At 46.2% G+C, this 16,226-nt stretch overlaps 1 protein-coding gene across 2 annotated transcripts in view; it reads right to left on the bottom strand.

Annotated features, from left to right (window-relative positions):
- GOLIM4 (golgi integral membrane protein 4) overlaps positions 1–10,615 on the bottom strand; it is a 79,388-nt gene extending 68,773 nt beyond the window's left edge. For both annotated transcript variants that reach the window (XM_083177817.1, XM_083177818.1), the window contains exon 1: positions 10,029–10,615. In XM_083177817.1, the coding sequence (XP_083033943.1) occupies positions 10,029–10,215 (187 nt within the window). In that variant the 5' untranslated portion in view covers positions 10,216–10,615. The remainder of the gene's footprint in view (positions 1–10,028) is intronic.
- Between the last annotated feature and the right edge of the window lie 5,611 nt (positions 10,616–16,226).

Genomic DNA, 16,226 nt, shown 5'->3' with positions numbered 1-16,226 from the left:
ACTTTCAATCACCCCTTTAGTTTGTTTAATATATATGTAGCACCCTTCACATGTATTATTACTTCTTACCTTGGTAAGTCCTATCACATATAATTTCCCCTATCCCTTTTACTATCACTTTAATTTCACACTAATGTGATGCCATGGGGTGGTTCTGCTGGGCTGGCCTGGGGGGCCCTGTGCCCTGGACCTGTCCCAGAGTAGTGTTAGGGACTTGTCCTATTGAGGTAACCTGGATGCGGTGGACAAGCCCATACTTCGACCATTACTATGCTAATAACCTCAAATGCAATATAGCAAGATATTAAAAGGTCTAGCATTTATATTTAGTGTGCACCTGCAAACTCCTCCTCCTGGAACTGCACATGTGCAGGGACTCCTGGACACAGCTGACCAGATCCAATGCTCGATTTAATGAGGAGTGAAGGAGTTTGTATCTGCATTTACATTTTAATTGTACAGTACTGCACAGTTGCTTCCCTGTGGCTTTGCAGTAACGTATAAAATCAGAATCAGGCCATGATTCAGACAAGCAGAACGGGTATGAATGTAGCTGTTTCGGGACAGGGCAGGGATGGACTTCCCCCTGCAAAGGGGGTTGCATCAGTCCAATTTCCGAGATGATCTTAGGCCAATATCTGTGTCTTCTGAAGTAGCTTCACTGGCCCTGGCAAAATGAAAGTATCAGCAATACTGAGTAACCCGAATGAAGTTCACACAGAGTGATCGGATGCTGCGTCTTTGCACATAACAGCCCAGAAAATTGCTGCATTAGCATATTAGCGAACAGCAGCTGCGTCCAGACATCTAGCTGCTTAACGATCTGTGCCCATCTCTGAATCAGGCGCTATATCTCCTCATTACATGCTGCACTTTGGAATTACAACTGAATGTATTGGTTAACTACTTGCTTGGCATGGCTGCATCAGATACGACAAAACCAGGCTAGGCTTTACCTGACATGGTCACACCTGATGTGACCAGTCAGAAACTGAAGGAAAAAAAATTCTAGCACCTGCCAGTCTCAGAGGGACCTCCGTCCCAGCCCCTCTGTACCCATGGCTCCGTCCATGTGTCTGATGATCACTGCTAATTGAGAAAGTCCCATGCAGGGATGTAATACATTTTTATTTATAAAGTTCAAGGAATTTCTTTCACAAACATCAATATACATATCTAGACAATACAGACTGAAATATCAATATCCTAATGCAGATCACACCAGTATTTTCAAAACTTCTATTGTGTCACTGGAGAACAGAGACATCTCTCATATTATATTTATTTATTACCAGTTATTTATAGTGCAAACATATTTTGCACTTCTCACAGTCTCCCTCTACCAGGTGCTGTCTTTTTCCCTGACAGCCTCATTCTCTCTTGTTCCTTCCCCCTCTCTGAAACCTTCTCTCTAGCTTTTCCCATCGAGATCTCTCTCTCTCTCTCTCCTCACTTTCTTCTGCTCCCTCATTGTAGTGAGAACGGTGAGGTGGGAAGGCTCTTTAAAGATTTTGCTATGGGCCCCACAAGGTTATAGTTACACCCCTGATTGAACTACACATCCCAGCATGACCTGCAACAGTTTTAGCATGGGCGAAAAGAAAAACTGTATCAGGGCATTCTGGGATGTGTAGTTCAACAACAGCTGGAGGGCTAAAGGTTCCCCAACCCTTACTGAATGGAAGGTGCATCCCTTATGGTGTGTACACATTGTATAAGTACTGTGCGATCAGATCGCATTGGGATCACATTGGGATCGCATAGCACGGCATGCATGCGTTCTGCATACAATTCTGACTATATAATGCAGATCTGCACTATATAGTCTATGCAGGCATGACTTTCTGCTTGCGATACGGGAGCGCAAGGGTTAAAAACCCATGCAATCCCAATGAGATTTTGACTATATAGTCAAAATCTCATGCAAATTGTAAAAGTGTGTACACACCATTACAGTTTACAGATCTTGTCCACATTGATGTAATTACTGAAAAGATCATATAAACATCTGATTTCCAGTGTACACACTACTCAGTTATCATTCCAAACATTACTCATTCACACAAAACCTTTTCTATACTTACAATATAGTTTTAATTAGATAATATGAAATAAAATGTCTGAAAAATGCATTATTAATACAATCAGTTTGATTCTTTCATTTGTTATGATTTATAAAAACCAAATTAGGAGTCTCATCATAAAGAAAAACAAATGAGAACAAAATTAGGTACTTGTTTCCTATCACGGCGCCCAGATTTGTTACGTACGCAAACATAGTCAAATCGCATCGCATAACGCATAGTACTAGCATGCGATTTTCACTAATGAATGTTCTTAAATTATTTATGCTACATTAATCAAATTTGTTAAGTAAATTAGTTATTAGTTAACACGTCGTCATTACTGTGTCAGCTGTATGAATGTGCAGGTGTGAATGTGTTCGTAAAACACCAGCACTATCCACGCCACCCTGAAGCGTGGCGAGGGCAGCGGAAAGCGTCCTCCGACCTTTTGATACCCCCACTATCCACGCCGGCATGGAGTTGATCTTATATAGTGTGGCGAGCGGACGAGGATTACTGTACATGTATTCCGCGTCTGCTCGGCACGCTTTGGGCTCCGTGGCTCGCTGCGCTCGCCACACTATATAAAATCAACTCCACGCCAATGTGGATAGTGGGGGTATGAAAAGGTCGGAGGACGCATTGTGCTGCGCTCGCCACGTTTCAGGGTGGCTTGGATACAGGGGGGTGATGCAAAACAATGCCACCCATCACATGTAATCACATCACATAGTAAGCACCCATCACATCTCATGGCATGGGTGCTTGTACAATGAAATATCGCATCGCATTTTGTGCCATGCCATCCTATGCGATATTTCATTGTATAAGCACTCCTGTGCACTTAATATGGACATCGCATCCCAGCACTATACACGGTACGCGATGCAATGTGATTTTCCTATGCAGAATAGCCCACTAAGCTATTTGCTTAGTGGGCACCGTGCTAGGAAACAAGTACCCAAAATGATGTCTATAAAAAGAGAGTATGCCTGCTGTTCATTTCTGAACAAGACATTTGTGTGGCAGATTAGCTAGTAAGGAAGGATGACTTGCATAACTTTGTGCTTTTGCATAAGAAGTGAATAAAGGGGGTTATTCTGGTCCATTCGCAAGGACCATACGCTTGCACGCACGGGGACTGATGTTTGGTGTATGCGCATGTGTGGCCGCATTTCTGCGCATGTGCATACACCGAGTGCGTGCAGCCACAGCGAACGCACCCATCATTGCGGGAGGAAAGCATGGGGCTGTGGCAGATAGTCTCGCCCATGGGAAAGCCCAGCGTTTTATGGGCATTCCCATGGAAATCGCCCAGTGACGTGACAGCTCTCAGCCAATCAGAGAACAGCCAGTCATTTGACAGGTATTTTAAAAATCTAATACACGCCACTGCACTGCCCGTCCCGCAGTGCTGCTGATATCTGTGATCACACCGCCCGGCCAGGTCAGCACTCGCCGGCGCCGCCAGCCAAGCACGCTCCACTGCTGCCCCGGTCAGTCTGCATGCATATATGCCTGTCAGGTGGGCAGGCATATGCATACAGGGAGGTCAGACGTGATCTTATGTGCTGACCGTCCAACCTCCCTGATCCGGCTTGATGCGCTGGGACCGCGCATCGGATCGGATCAGATGTCACACATCTGCGATTTCGGGCCGAATTTCGCCCGGTTATCAGCCCAAAGTGCCGAAATCGGATGAAATCGTCCCAAAATCGCATAGTGTATGGGGGCCTTAACAGCTTCAGATAGATCTTTTTTGCAGCACCTAGATTTTTTGTGTGTGAAATGGATCTGAGCACATATTATCTGAGGGATTTGCCCTTTTTTTTTCAGATCTGTCTGTCAGATCCATCTGAATCTGGAGAAAACAGACCAAATCTGACTAGTGGATGGGGGCCTTAACCCCTATGTAGGATGATGAAGAAGTCTCCATAGCAAAAGCAACATTAACCAGAGCACATTAGGCTGGTATATGCAGCCATTTCTCTCCAAATCGCATGGATTTTTATCTTGTATTCTAGATTTTATTTTCCTGATGCACCAATTTTTTTTTTCCCAAATTGAATCTTGAATTTCAAAACTGAATTGTATTTAGTTGCCCCATGGCTTGGTAGATCAACAGGATAAAAATGAAGATCAGGAACTCGTAAAAGGATTAAAAAAAAAAAAAAAGCACCATACAAATTCAGTTGTGTAGATTGGATAAAACACAATACATTAGTTAAGGCCCCCATACATTAGGCCGACTTGTCCTAGGGACAAGTCGGACCCAATTTACCTGCGAGCCGCCCGGCAGCTCCCCGGGAGGCTCACATACAATTTGGCACTTGATGTGCCATTTTTTACATGGGATAAATCGCATGCGATTTATCCCATGTTAAAAAAAACCCGGGGAGCTGCAGGGCGGTGAGGAGTAGTGGGGGCGGGCAGCGGCAGTAGTGGGGGCGGGCAGCGGCAGCTGCGGTGGTGGGGGCGGCCAGCGGTGGTGGTGGGGGCGGCCAGCGGTGGTGGGGCGGGCGGCGGGTGCGGTGAGCGCTGCTGACCTGGCAGGGCAGTGTACTTACTTACATAGCAGCAGCGGGGACGGGCAGCGCAGTGGCGGCTATTATATTTTGAAAATACTTGTCAAATGACCGGCCGCTCTCTGATTGGCCGGAGAGCTCTCAGCCAAACAGAGAGCGGCCGGTCATTTGACAAGTATTTTAAAAATATAATAGCCGCCACTGCGCTGCCCGTCCCCGCTGCTGCTATGTGTAAGTTCACTGCCCGGCCAGGTCAGCAGCGCTCACCGCACCCGCCGCCCACCCCCACCACCGCTGGCCGCTGCCCGCACGCACCACCGCCCGGCCTGGTCAGTCAGCCGGTGCTCAGGGACCCGCTGCCCGCCCGGTGTCTGCATGCATATGCCTGTCAGGTGGCAGGCATATGCATACAGGGAGGTCGGACGTGATCGTATGTACAGACCGTCCGACCTCCCTAATCCGCGCATCGGATCGGATCAGATATCACACACATACGATTTTGGGCCGATTTCATCCGATTATCGGCACCAAGTGCCGAAATCGGATGAAATCGGACCAAAATCGCATAGTGTATGGGGGCCTTTAGACCTTGGTACCTTGAAACAACAGCTATACCAAAGGCCCATACACACGGGGCTAGTAATCTAGCTAGATCGCTTAGAAGTTAAGAATGGATTGCTCTGTGTGTATACCCCCAAGCAACAGCAATGCGTGGTCCCGTTGGTCGCCATCGCCCGACTAGGTCTTGATTGCATGCAGTATATATCTAGTCAGATCGCCGAAAACACTGGTCAGCACAGACTGCTGGCTCATTGCATGTGTGTCAGCAATGTGTGTTGAGCGACCTGTGCACAACGATGTACTTAAGCAATGTGTATGGGCCTATACTCTACTGCTGGACAAATAAAGGAATACCAACTCCAGCAATTAAGAAACCAGCCATTTTAATGATTATGTCTGTATAAATTTTGATAAACTTGAAATGGTTTGGATTATTGCACTTGCTCGCTTAATGTTCAGAAACTTCACTGTGTGCCAATGTGAAAACAAAACAAGTATTTATATAGGAGATTGTGTTTAAGGAAGAATGAAATAGGACATGGCATGGTTCTTAAAAGCCCTAAAGGTATCAATATATTAACATGGTTGTGCACAGACTTCTTTTAGTCCTGTGAACCATTGGAACACATTTTAAAGAGTAAAAATTACTCTTTAATATGTCTTTAATATTTAATATGTCAGTGTACATTCACCTAAAGCCAAGTACACACTGTACAGCTAGGAGGAGCATTCCATTGGTGTACACACTGTACAACTAGGGGGACCATTCCTTTGGTGTACACACTGTACAACTAGGGGGACCATTCCATTGGTGTGCACACTGTACAACTAGGGGGACCATTCCATTGGTGTACACACTGTACAACTAGGGGGACCATTCCTTTGGTGTACACACTGTACAACTAGGGGGAGCATTCCATTGGTGTACACACTGTACAACTAGGGGGACTATTCCTTTGGTGTACACACTGTACAACTAGGGGGAGCATTCCATTGGTGTACACACTGTACAACTAGGGGGACCATTCCTTTGGTGTACACACTGTACAACTAGGGGGACCATTCCTTTGGTGTACACACTGTACAACTAGGAGGAGCATTCCATCAGTGTACACACTGTACAATTATGGGGAGTATTCCATTGATCTAGATCAAAAATAATAAATTGTTGACGTTATTTTGGGAAGAATTTGGATTCGCCATATTAAAAAATAAAAAAAACACATGTATGGGCAAAATAGCGGGAGTCTTCGCCTTTTGGGACAAAAAAAAAAAGGACCAAATTTAATGCCCAAAAAACGACTAAAATCGGATGAAATTGAATACAATAGCGGCAAAATAGTTTGATTGAATACCCCCCCCCCTCCCCCATGAAGCGGGTCAGATGAAAGTTGTATAGTGTGTGTGTAGGCATGTTAGCCGTAAGCGCTCCTACAATCAAACAGATTGGGATGTCAGAATCTGATACACACTATCTCACGTCTCACCTCCAGATCCCATTGAAAATATCTGAAAAATAACATGAAAAATAAAAATAACAGTCTGATGCCAGACAGCGTCCTATATCACAGACCCGTACAGTACAGGCACAAAACGATAAATAAGTACTTTGCAACATGATAACCACACCTAAAAATGGCCCTTTGGTTTTTGAATGATCAAATACTGATAAGTAGGCATTAAATCTTGGGTTCCTGAGAGAAGACTTTCAAATATATAAATTGGTTTTGCACATGGAAGAATGGCTATTCTGAGGCCATCCCAGAAAACATGTTGGATAAGACAAGACCTCTCTTCTAGAGACACGTAGTGTTCATTCTAGCACCCGCCAACTTTGAAAACCCATGCAGTTCCTCTTCCCTGCCTGGGGTGTAGCTGTCTGCTGTAGTGCTTCTAGCACAGTGTGGTCTGTATATCGGCACTGATCTGCAAACTAGACCTGTGCTAGAAACACCACAGCAGACAGCGACACCCCAGGCAGGGAAGAGGAACTGCATGGGTTTTCTAAGATGGCGGGTGCTAGAATGAACACTAAACAGGTACACCTTTAGCCAGTATACAGTTTGTTGCATGTTTATAGACATATATTTTGCTCCATCTATTCTACAATCTTCTCCAATTTTTTTTATTTGAATACAGTGTATACAGTGTATGGGCCCATTCTACCGGACATTTAGAGCAATCAGATCCTGTCTACTATCTTCTAGGGTGCCAAATAAATAAGTAGCTGCTTCAGATTGGTTGCCCATTGCAACTTCACATGTGAAGTTCAATTCCCATCTTAGTAAATTTCCCCCACTATTTTATTTCATCTGCATGAACTTCAAATAAAGGCCCATACACACTGGGCGATTTTGAGCTGAAAGCCTCTCAAAACACCAAGTTTGAGCGGCTTTCAGCTCAAAGCCGCCCAGTGTGAACGGCCCGGCGATGAGTGGTGATGCACGATCCCGCATTATTGCCGGGAAAGCCGCTCATCTGCTGGTACAGTGCTGCACTATGCAAAGCCATCTGTGCCCCCCGCTGACAGCACCGGGCAGGGGGAAAGCCGCTCATTGTGTATGCACTGAGCGGCTTTCCTCTAGCGATGACAGCGGTCATCGCTGTCCATACACGCTTGGCATAATTGCCCAGTGTGTATGGGCCTTTACTTTCCTAGTGCACTTATACAAGCCTCAAATGCATCATATGTGCCCAAACAAAGTTACATTTAATTAGCTCCATGTGGTGTCCTCTAGTGCAAACATTTTAAACCAGACCTATGATACAAAGCACTTGTTAACAAATATATGTTAGTTATACGGCGCTGCAAACCACTTGTGATGCCTTATAAATACAATGTAATAATAACTTCTGCTTGTACGTTTGTGGCAGCTACTGTAATGTTGCACTTTTCATACCTTTATTTATTAAAGATCATTTAAGGTCCATTGGACATGTCATCACTGACTAAAGGGGTTGTCACTACAAAATCCAACATGCCCTTCAGCCTGGGACATAACATTCTGTAACTTATAGTGCCACAACAGATGGAGACATATTGCCTGACATCCTGTAATTCATGCTAGAAGCACAAACATAGTTCTGCTAACACATAAAAGCACAAGGCTGCAGGCCTACATATTTACAACATATGCAAATGGCTAAATTGGTCCTAATTCAACTTCAGTTGTAGTTTTGCAAAGATCGACTAAACTACAACTGCCAGCGCTTGCATGCAGGGGGCCATGCCACACAGGACAAGGCTGCTCCATATGCTATGCTAAGCCACATGCTGCAATTACAAAATATAGCACTTGCTTCTCTATACAGCTGAATGCTTACATAATAACGGTAGACCCCTGTCTGGGAAGCGAGACGCAGGGCCATCATCTTCTGGGTCACAGTCGCTTTGTGTGAACTCACTCCACCAAACGCTTTGGACACGCCTGTGTTGTCTGGACCACACTCCAGAATCTTTTGCAACACCGAGTCACTGCCCCCCCCCGCCTGCCCTTACACTGCGGTCACATTTTTCCTCAATGCAACCGCAGATTCAGGGCTCACGCTAGCATGTGCAGATCCCCAACAATCGCCTAATAGTGGTTTTCGCCAATTTGTGGGGCTTATTGAAATCAGGCACATTATCGCATACATTAATGAAACACAATGAAATGGAAATCACGATCCATTCAAAAGCATACTTTTTTAGCCAAGTACAAGTGTTCTGTTACATGTTTCCAAATGCCCTTTCCAATTGTAACAAATTGCCCTGTAGTATTGTAATGAACATTCATAATACACTGCAGTTTTAGTTTTTGCATTATATGAATTTCCTGCCATTATTGATAACATTTCAATTGTTATTTCATCCTAAATAAATACAATAAGGACATTTATCTTAAAAGCCTTAAGGAGGTATCCAATATACCGCAGCTAAAGGAATAGCGGGGTCTAACCTGTTAGCTGGTTCATCTCCAATTGCCAATGCTTATCAGGGATTTGTTTTGCATGGCTCAGGCATGCATAATGTAATGTGTAAATTTTGTCACGATAAGTCCCACGAAAATACATAGGTCCATGGCTTTTCCACAGGAACTATGTATTTTTACACACACACACAAAAAGTTGTTTGTTTATTCCAGCTGGTATAATAGGATAGGGGTGATAAAAAATGTAAATGTTTAAATGGATATTGACACTGTTCTATGGAACTCATACACAACAATCCAGGGAATTTCATGTCCCACACTGTGTAAGCGCTCTACAGTCTGCACTAGTCATTCCTGGCCTGGATTCTCTGTGTTTTCCAGAATATGCACACGTCTGTTTAGCCTAAAGGGGGAGGAGGAGGAGGAGGTGCACCCAGACACATGAAAGTTTACTTTAGAGGTAGTATCCCACTCTGACATTCCAATCAGATAAGCAGATGTGTGTCCAGATCATCTGCAAACACTCTCCCCAGGCCTAGGTAGCCACCAGGGCTCATGGTCATAAATAATGATAAGTAACACATTTCCCATATACCTTTGGGATGGCTATTCTCATAATACACTTCTTTCAGTTCTTATTACTACTACAATGTCAGCTATTTCACGTGGCTTCAATTGGTGCCCTGAGAGTATATGTGTATATACATATATATATATATATATATATATATATATATATATATATATATATGTGTATATATATATATATCTGACGTGATCCTGTACCAGTAAGCAGGTCTGCAGGCCTCAGTATATGGCAGCACTATGCAGTCAGGCTGTGTGGCCACAGGGCATAGGTGCAAGCTTGTTTTGTCTGGCAGGGCATGCTTGGACCTATAGTTCCACAACAGGGTCACAGTAGGAGAGAGCGCTGGTCTCAGGGTAGTGACCCCAGGCAGACCTACCTTGTAGCTGTGCGGACAGGGACTCCTGGTGCTGCTGGTACTTCACAGCCATGGCCTCGGCTTTCCGCAGCTGGCTCTGCAGCTCGTAGTTCACCATGGCCCCATAGATGAAGGCAACGGTGACGGCCAGGCAGGCGAGAGCCTGGAGCAGCCGCTTCTGTCTCCTGGAGCACATACCGTTTCCCATAGTCTCATGGGCTCAGGCTCCGGCACAGTCAGAGAGGCGCAGACGCGGGCTCCGGGGGGGCTGCAGGCATAGCGCAGTACTGGGGGCAGCGGGCACTCGGGCTTCTCCCAAATCTACTACTGCTTCTGCCCGGAGCTGCGGACTCGTCCTTCCCCGGGAGTGCAGCGCAGGCAGGGGGCCAGCATGCTAATCCGCCGCAGCTCTGTGTGTGTGAGTGTCTGTGCGTACACACTACTCCCTCCTGTCTGTCTGTGCGTGAGTGTGCTGCTGCCGGAGCTCACACCGTTTACAGCACCTAAACAAAGAGAGCCTGCTGCCTCCTGCCAGCCATCCCCGCTGCTGCTACCGCTGAGTGTGTGATCCGCCGTCGCCGCTTCTCAGTATCGGGGCCTCCAGTAAACTCTCTTTTTTTTTTTTTTTTTCTTCACTTTTTTTTTTACATTGCTTTATTAGGATTTGCAGAACACAACATGGTCTCTCTGCTATCAGGTAGCTATCACTAACTAGATTCAAGTAGCGTAATATGAGTTATACATTTTAGAATAAGCGTTAAAGTAAATTACACCACTACACCCCAGGGACCTGCGGTGAGGTAAACGAGGAGTGAGGAGTCCCTGGCAAGTACCAGAGCCAGATTTGCACACAATGGGGCAGATGTATTAATCTGCCTATAACGTTTGGCGAATAACGAGTCCCGCTTCTCCAGCATAACGTGGAGAAGCAGGCAAATGTTATAGGCAGATGTATTAAGCAGATAAGGAGAGCCGTTATCCCCAGCATGAACGGCTCTCCTTATCGACTCCCTCGCCGCCCCGCACATGCGCACTCACAGTCCCGTCCCGACCCCCCGGCCGGCTTTCTGGGCATGCGCGAGATCTCGCTAAAACCGCGAGATCTCCAGCGCAGCCCAAGCCAGACGCAGGGCTAGCATTGTCCCCACAGCGGGGGATAGGACAACGCTAGCCCTGAGCTGGCGAAGCGGCCGGGGTGAATTAACGCCTTGAAGGCTGTTAATACATCGCCCCGGCCGTTAATCCCTGGGGGGGATTGCAGGGGACAGCCCAGCCGAGCGTAACTCTGCGGGCTCTCACTAGCGCACGTTAGGTGCGCTAGTGATACATTAGGGAAATCGTAATCCCCCCCAGTTAACCAGCGTTAAGTGCATTTTTGCACTTAACGCTGGTTCATACATCTGCCCCAATATATGAGCCATGGGGTACATGACACCCTTCCTTTCTTTCATCTTTCCCACTCTCCTAACTTTTGTCACAATCCAGTCTGGTTTTGGCTCTGGTCGTGGCTACTCACCAGTTCGGGGACTATGCCCACTACCCTTAGAGCGGTACAGCATTTTTGGGATTCGCTAATTATTATTGCAAGTTTATCTGCGGTTTCTCATCCATAATTGCTCCCTCACCAAGAAAGGAGCTAATCCTGGTCGTAGGCCTTCTCAGCTTTCCATCTTTTCAAACAAACTTTTATTTCAGCACCAGTTCTCTCACCAGCCCGATAATGCGGGTATGGGTAAAAACTGGACCCAGACAAGACCCCGGACCGCTACAAGCTCCGGACTGCAGACTTTGATGTCCGTTCCGTAGTCTTGTCCGGGTCCATTTTTTACATAGTCCCCGATAACATACCCTCCAACAGTACCGATTTTGCTGGTACAGTACCGTTTTTAAACGGTCTGTACCAGCAAAATTCAAGTGTACCAAATGTACCGCTTTTTCTGCCCGTAATGCACCCGTTCCCAAGGGTGCATTGCGGGTCCCAGGCCAGCGTGCATGATGTCACTGTGATGTTAGTGTATTAGAATACTTAATATTTGTAGACATCCCTTACTAATATGTGTAAGCCTGAATCTTCGGTTATGGTCCCTAGGACCAGGGGAATGCTAGGAAGTGGGTGGTCCTGAGGCAGTGTGTCTGGAGTTGGAGGGAATAAGACAGCACACCAGTGAACTCACATGTCTCTGTGTCCTTATGACTGGATTTACAAACATGTGAACAAAACATGGTGTCAGAAGAAGTTTAACTTGGACTGCTAGTGCTCTCAGAGTGTGAAAGATCCTGCAGCAGTCTGTAATGGCCCCCACATACAGCACGATATTCAGGCATTTTCTGAGCGATTCTAACAAATCGCTCAGAAAATGCCTGAAGATGCATGTAAATCGCTGTGTATATAGCCCACACAGCGATTTACATGCGCGCACCCGCCGTTCTGAATCTGTCCAAGATTCAGAACGGACGGGCTGTACAATTCAGAGCAGTCGCTCAGAAAGCTCCTGCTCATCTCCCGCATGTGTGGCTGCGGGCAGATGAGCAGGACTGAGCGACTGCGGACGCCGCAGACCCGCCGCACCCCGCACCGCAGAACCGCCGCACCCCGCACCGCCGCCACCCCTGACCTCCCTCCCCCACCAGCAGGAACACCCATCGCCACCTCACCTCTCCTCTCGGCGGCAGCGCGGCGGCATCGGGACGGGTCACGGAGATAAAAAAAAAAAAAAAAATTCAAATTTCAAAATGGCCGCGGCCAGCCAATCATGGCTCGCCGCGTCATTGCCCCGCCCCCTAGAGCTGGCTATATTAGCCAGCTCGAGACAGGGTCGGGGCAGTCAGTCCGACGGCGGAGGAGGAGTGAAGAGCTCCTGAAGTCCTGGGAGGCGCGGCCAATGCAAAAGAGCTTAAAAGGCCGCCGCCCCCCAGGTGAAGAACACAGATGAAGAGGCAGAAGCCCTGGGAGGCGGCGGCCATGCAAAAGAGCTTAAAAGGCTGCCGCCCCCCAGGTGAAGAACACAGATGAAGAGGCAGAAGCCCTGGGAGGCGGCGGCCATGCAAAAGAGCTTAGGGGGCCGCTGCCCCCAGGTGAAGACCAGATGCAGTTTAATAAAATACTAAAAACTCTGTGTTTGTGTTTTTATTAAATAAAACATTTAAAACCAGTGTTTGTTGTTTTATTTTAATATTTCCTTTACAGGGGGGCTATAGGTACCGGCGGGCCTTTAATGCCCCACATGCTGGTACCTGTGGTTCTCCCAAGTGCCCACATGTGGGGCAGGCTTGCTGGGACCTGTAGTCCTACTGTAAAAGACAATATTACTGTTAAATAAGCTATCAACCCTGCACCCACCGCCCAGGGGTGCAGGGGATAGCCCCGGGCTGCAGCCCAGGCCTGGGGTGCACTGGAGAGGGGGGACCCCCTTATTTGGGGGGTCCCCACCTCCCCAAAAACTCCCGGCCTGGGCTGACTAGTTAGGGTGGGTAATGCTTTGGCCACGGGACACCATCAAGCGTGTCCCCTGGCTATGGCATTACACCCCCTGCTAGTTGAGCCTGATGCTGGTCTCCAAAATATGGGGGACCCCTATTCATTTTGTCCCCCGTATTTTGGAAACCAGGGCCAGCTCAAGAGCCTGGTGCTGGTCCCCAAAATCTGGGGGACCCCACGCACTTTGTCCTCTGGATTTTGGGAACCAGGACCACTCAAAAAGCCCGGGGCTGGTCATGCCTGGGGGGGGACCCCATGCCATTTTTTTTTACAAAATTATTGTCTGTATGACAGCGGATGAGACGCTGGACCCCGGACTTGGTAAGTATTTTTTTGTCAGCTCCCACTGTACCACCAACGTTTAATAGTTTGCATATGGGTTTGCATTCGGTTCAGGGGGAACCACTAGCCACCATGATTTAATTTTTTTTTTTTTGGGGGGGGGGGGGTAGCATATTAGGGGAGGTGAAACTTATTAAAGAAGACATAAAGTTATGTGCTAGATGTGTTCAGTAATAATAACATTTTTGTGATGAAGTGCAGTGTTTTTACTTCACTTTCTGTGACAGATTTGAAATCTCCCGTGCTGAATCTCCCATTATGAATCTCTGACACAAATCTCTCTGTATGTGGCTCATTGTCTGAAATGAGTCACAAGAGTGAAATCTCTTGTGCTGAATCTCCCGTTATGTATCTCTGGCACACATCTCTGCGTATGTAGGGCCCATAAGGCTGTGATACTCAGGGTGAGATTTAATAGGATGAGAGATTCAGAAAGTGAGAGATTTGGTAAGAAATCTCCAGTTTTTTTAAAGCGGCAATCATTTACAATGCAGAACCAGTTTGATTTTGAAGTGTAAATGATTGCCCATTTAAAAAAAACTGGAGATTTCTCACCAAATCTCTCACTTTCTGAATCTCTCATCCCATTAAATCTCACCCATAGTGTCTGCAAAGCCTGCCGTGTGCTCCTCTCATCAAACAGTGAGTAACCATGGATAAACTGGCTCCTCCAACCAGCATGCTGATATCTGGTTAACTTGTCTGAGAACTGGAAAAGATTTAAGCAAAGGTTTAATATATATCTTGCTGCATGTGGAGCTGATACAGAGGCTGCCAAAACCAAGGCATCCATTTTCCTCCATGTGATAGGAGAGGATGTGCTGGACATTTATAATAGTTTTCAGTTTGCTGAGGGGCAGAATATGGTGCTATCTTCTATAATGCAAAAGTTTGAAGAATACTTTGTGCCAAGGAAAAATGTGACATATGAAAGATATGTTTTCCACATGTGATCAGAAGTCTGGAGATGGATTTGATCCGTATGTTACAGAACTGCAATCACCTGTGAGTTTGGTGATTTAAAGGATTCACTGATTAGAGATTGTATTGTCTGTGTAATACCTGATGATGGACTCAGAGAGAGACTGCTGAGAGAGCAAGACCTAATGTGGGGTACACACCAGGACGACCCGCTCAGGATGCACATCGTGAGCGGGTCGTCAGTGTTTGTTCTGACCCGCTTACGATGACGCGGGGGGCACAACCCGCTCATGATGTGCACCTTGAGTGGGTCCAATCCGATGGCGACCCGCACCCGGGAGCATGGTCTTTCCAGATCCTACCTGCTGCAGGTAGGATCTGAATAACGACCGACCCGCGGGACCGCGCATCGGATCGGTATCGGTCCACACCAGGACAGAAAAGGGCCCAATCACCACACATTCTACATCCAATCGGTCGGAATTGGATCTAGATTGATGGGATCGGACCCCTGTCCTCCTGATGTGTACCCAGCATAACACTAGACAAGGCAGTGACTATGTGCAGATCTGCAGAAATAACTAGATTTCAAGCCAAAAAGTTACACAAAGAAGCTGATGGTGCCATGCATGTAGTGCAGAAAACAGAGCCAAGCAAACCTCCATTTTCAAGAATGAAGCCGACAAAGCCACAGTCTAATAAGGAAATTTGTAGTAGATGTGGAAATGCTCACAATCCTAAAATGTGCCCTGCTTATGGTAAAACCTGCATGAAATGTGGTAGACTTAATCACTTTGCCAAATGCTGTAACATGAAAAGTGAAACAACCAAAGTGCATGCTGTTAAACAAACAGAGGAGTTCTTTGTGGATTGCATTGAACTTTGCCAGTGCAGAAAAGAAAGAATGGATTGTCCCTTTAACTGTGAACAAGATTGTCATTCCCTTTAAGCTTAATACTAGCGCGCAGGTGAATTTAATATTGTTTCAAGACTATAAGACTTTAAGAGTAAAACCTAAAATTCATCCAGCCAAAGTGAAAGTTACAGGGTACACTGGGGAGGAAATTTATGTGAAAGGTACATGCTTAGTGACACTGAAATATAAGGGACAACAGTTTAAAACATCTCTACTGATTGTGGATAAAAATGTGCAACCGATTCTAGGAATAAGTTCCTGCGAGAAACTAAGCTTTTTACGGTGACATCACAAGTAGAAGATGACTGCAAATCGATGTTTACAGAATACAGAGACTTGTTTGAAGGTCTAGGTTGCTTGCCTGGAGAGCATAAAATAAATATAGACACGCAAGTTTCTTCCGTGATACACCCCTGTAGAAAAGTGCCGTTTGCACTGAGAGAAAGACTGAAATAAGAGTTAAATTGCATGGAAGCCTTGGGTGTGATACAGAAAGTTGATGAGCCTACTGAATGAGTAAGCTCCTTAGTAATTGTTGAAAAAAAAAATGGACAACTCAGAA

This window comes from Crinia signifera, chromosome 3, assembly GCF_055691185.1.
Source record: "Crinia signifera chromosome 3, ASM5569118v1, whole genome shotgun sequence".
Lineage (NCBI taxonomy): Eukaryota > Metazoa > Chordata > Amphibia > Anura > Myobatrachidae > Crinia > Crinia signifera.
Note: the sequence above shows the minus strand (reverse complement) of the source record. Positions and strands in the feature narration are given on the sequence as shown.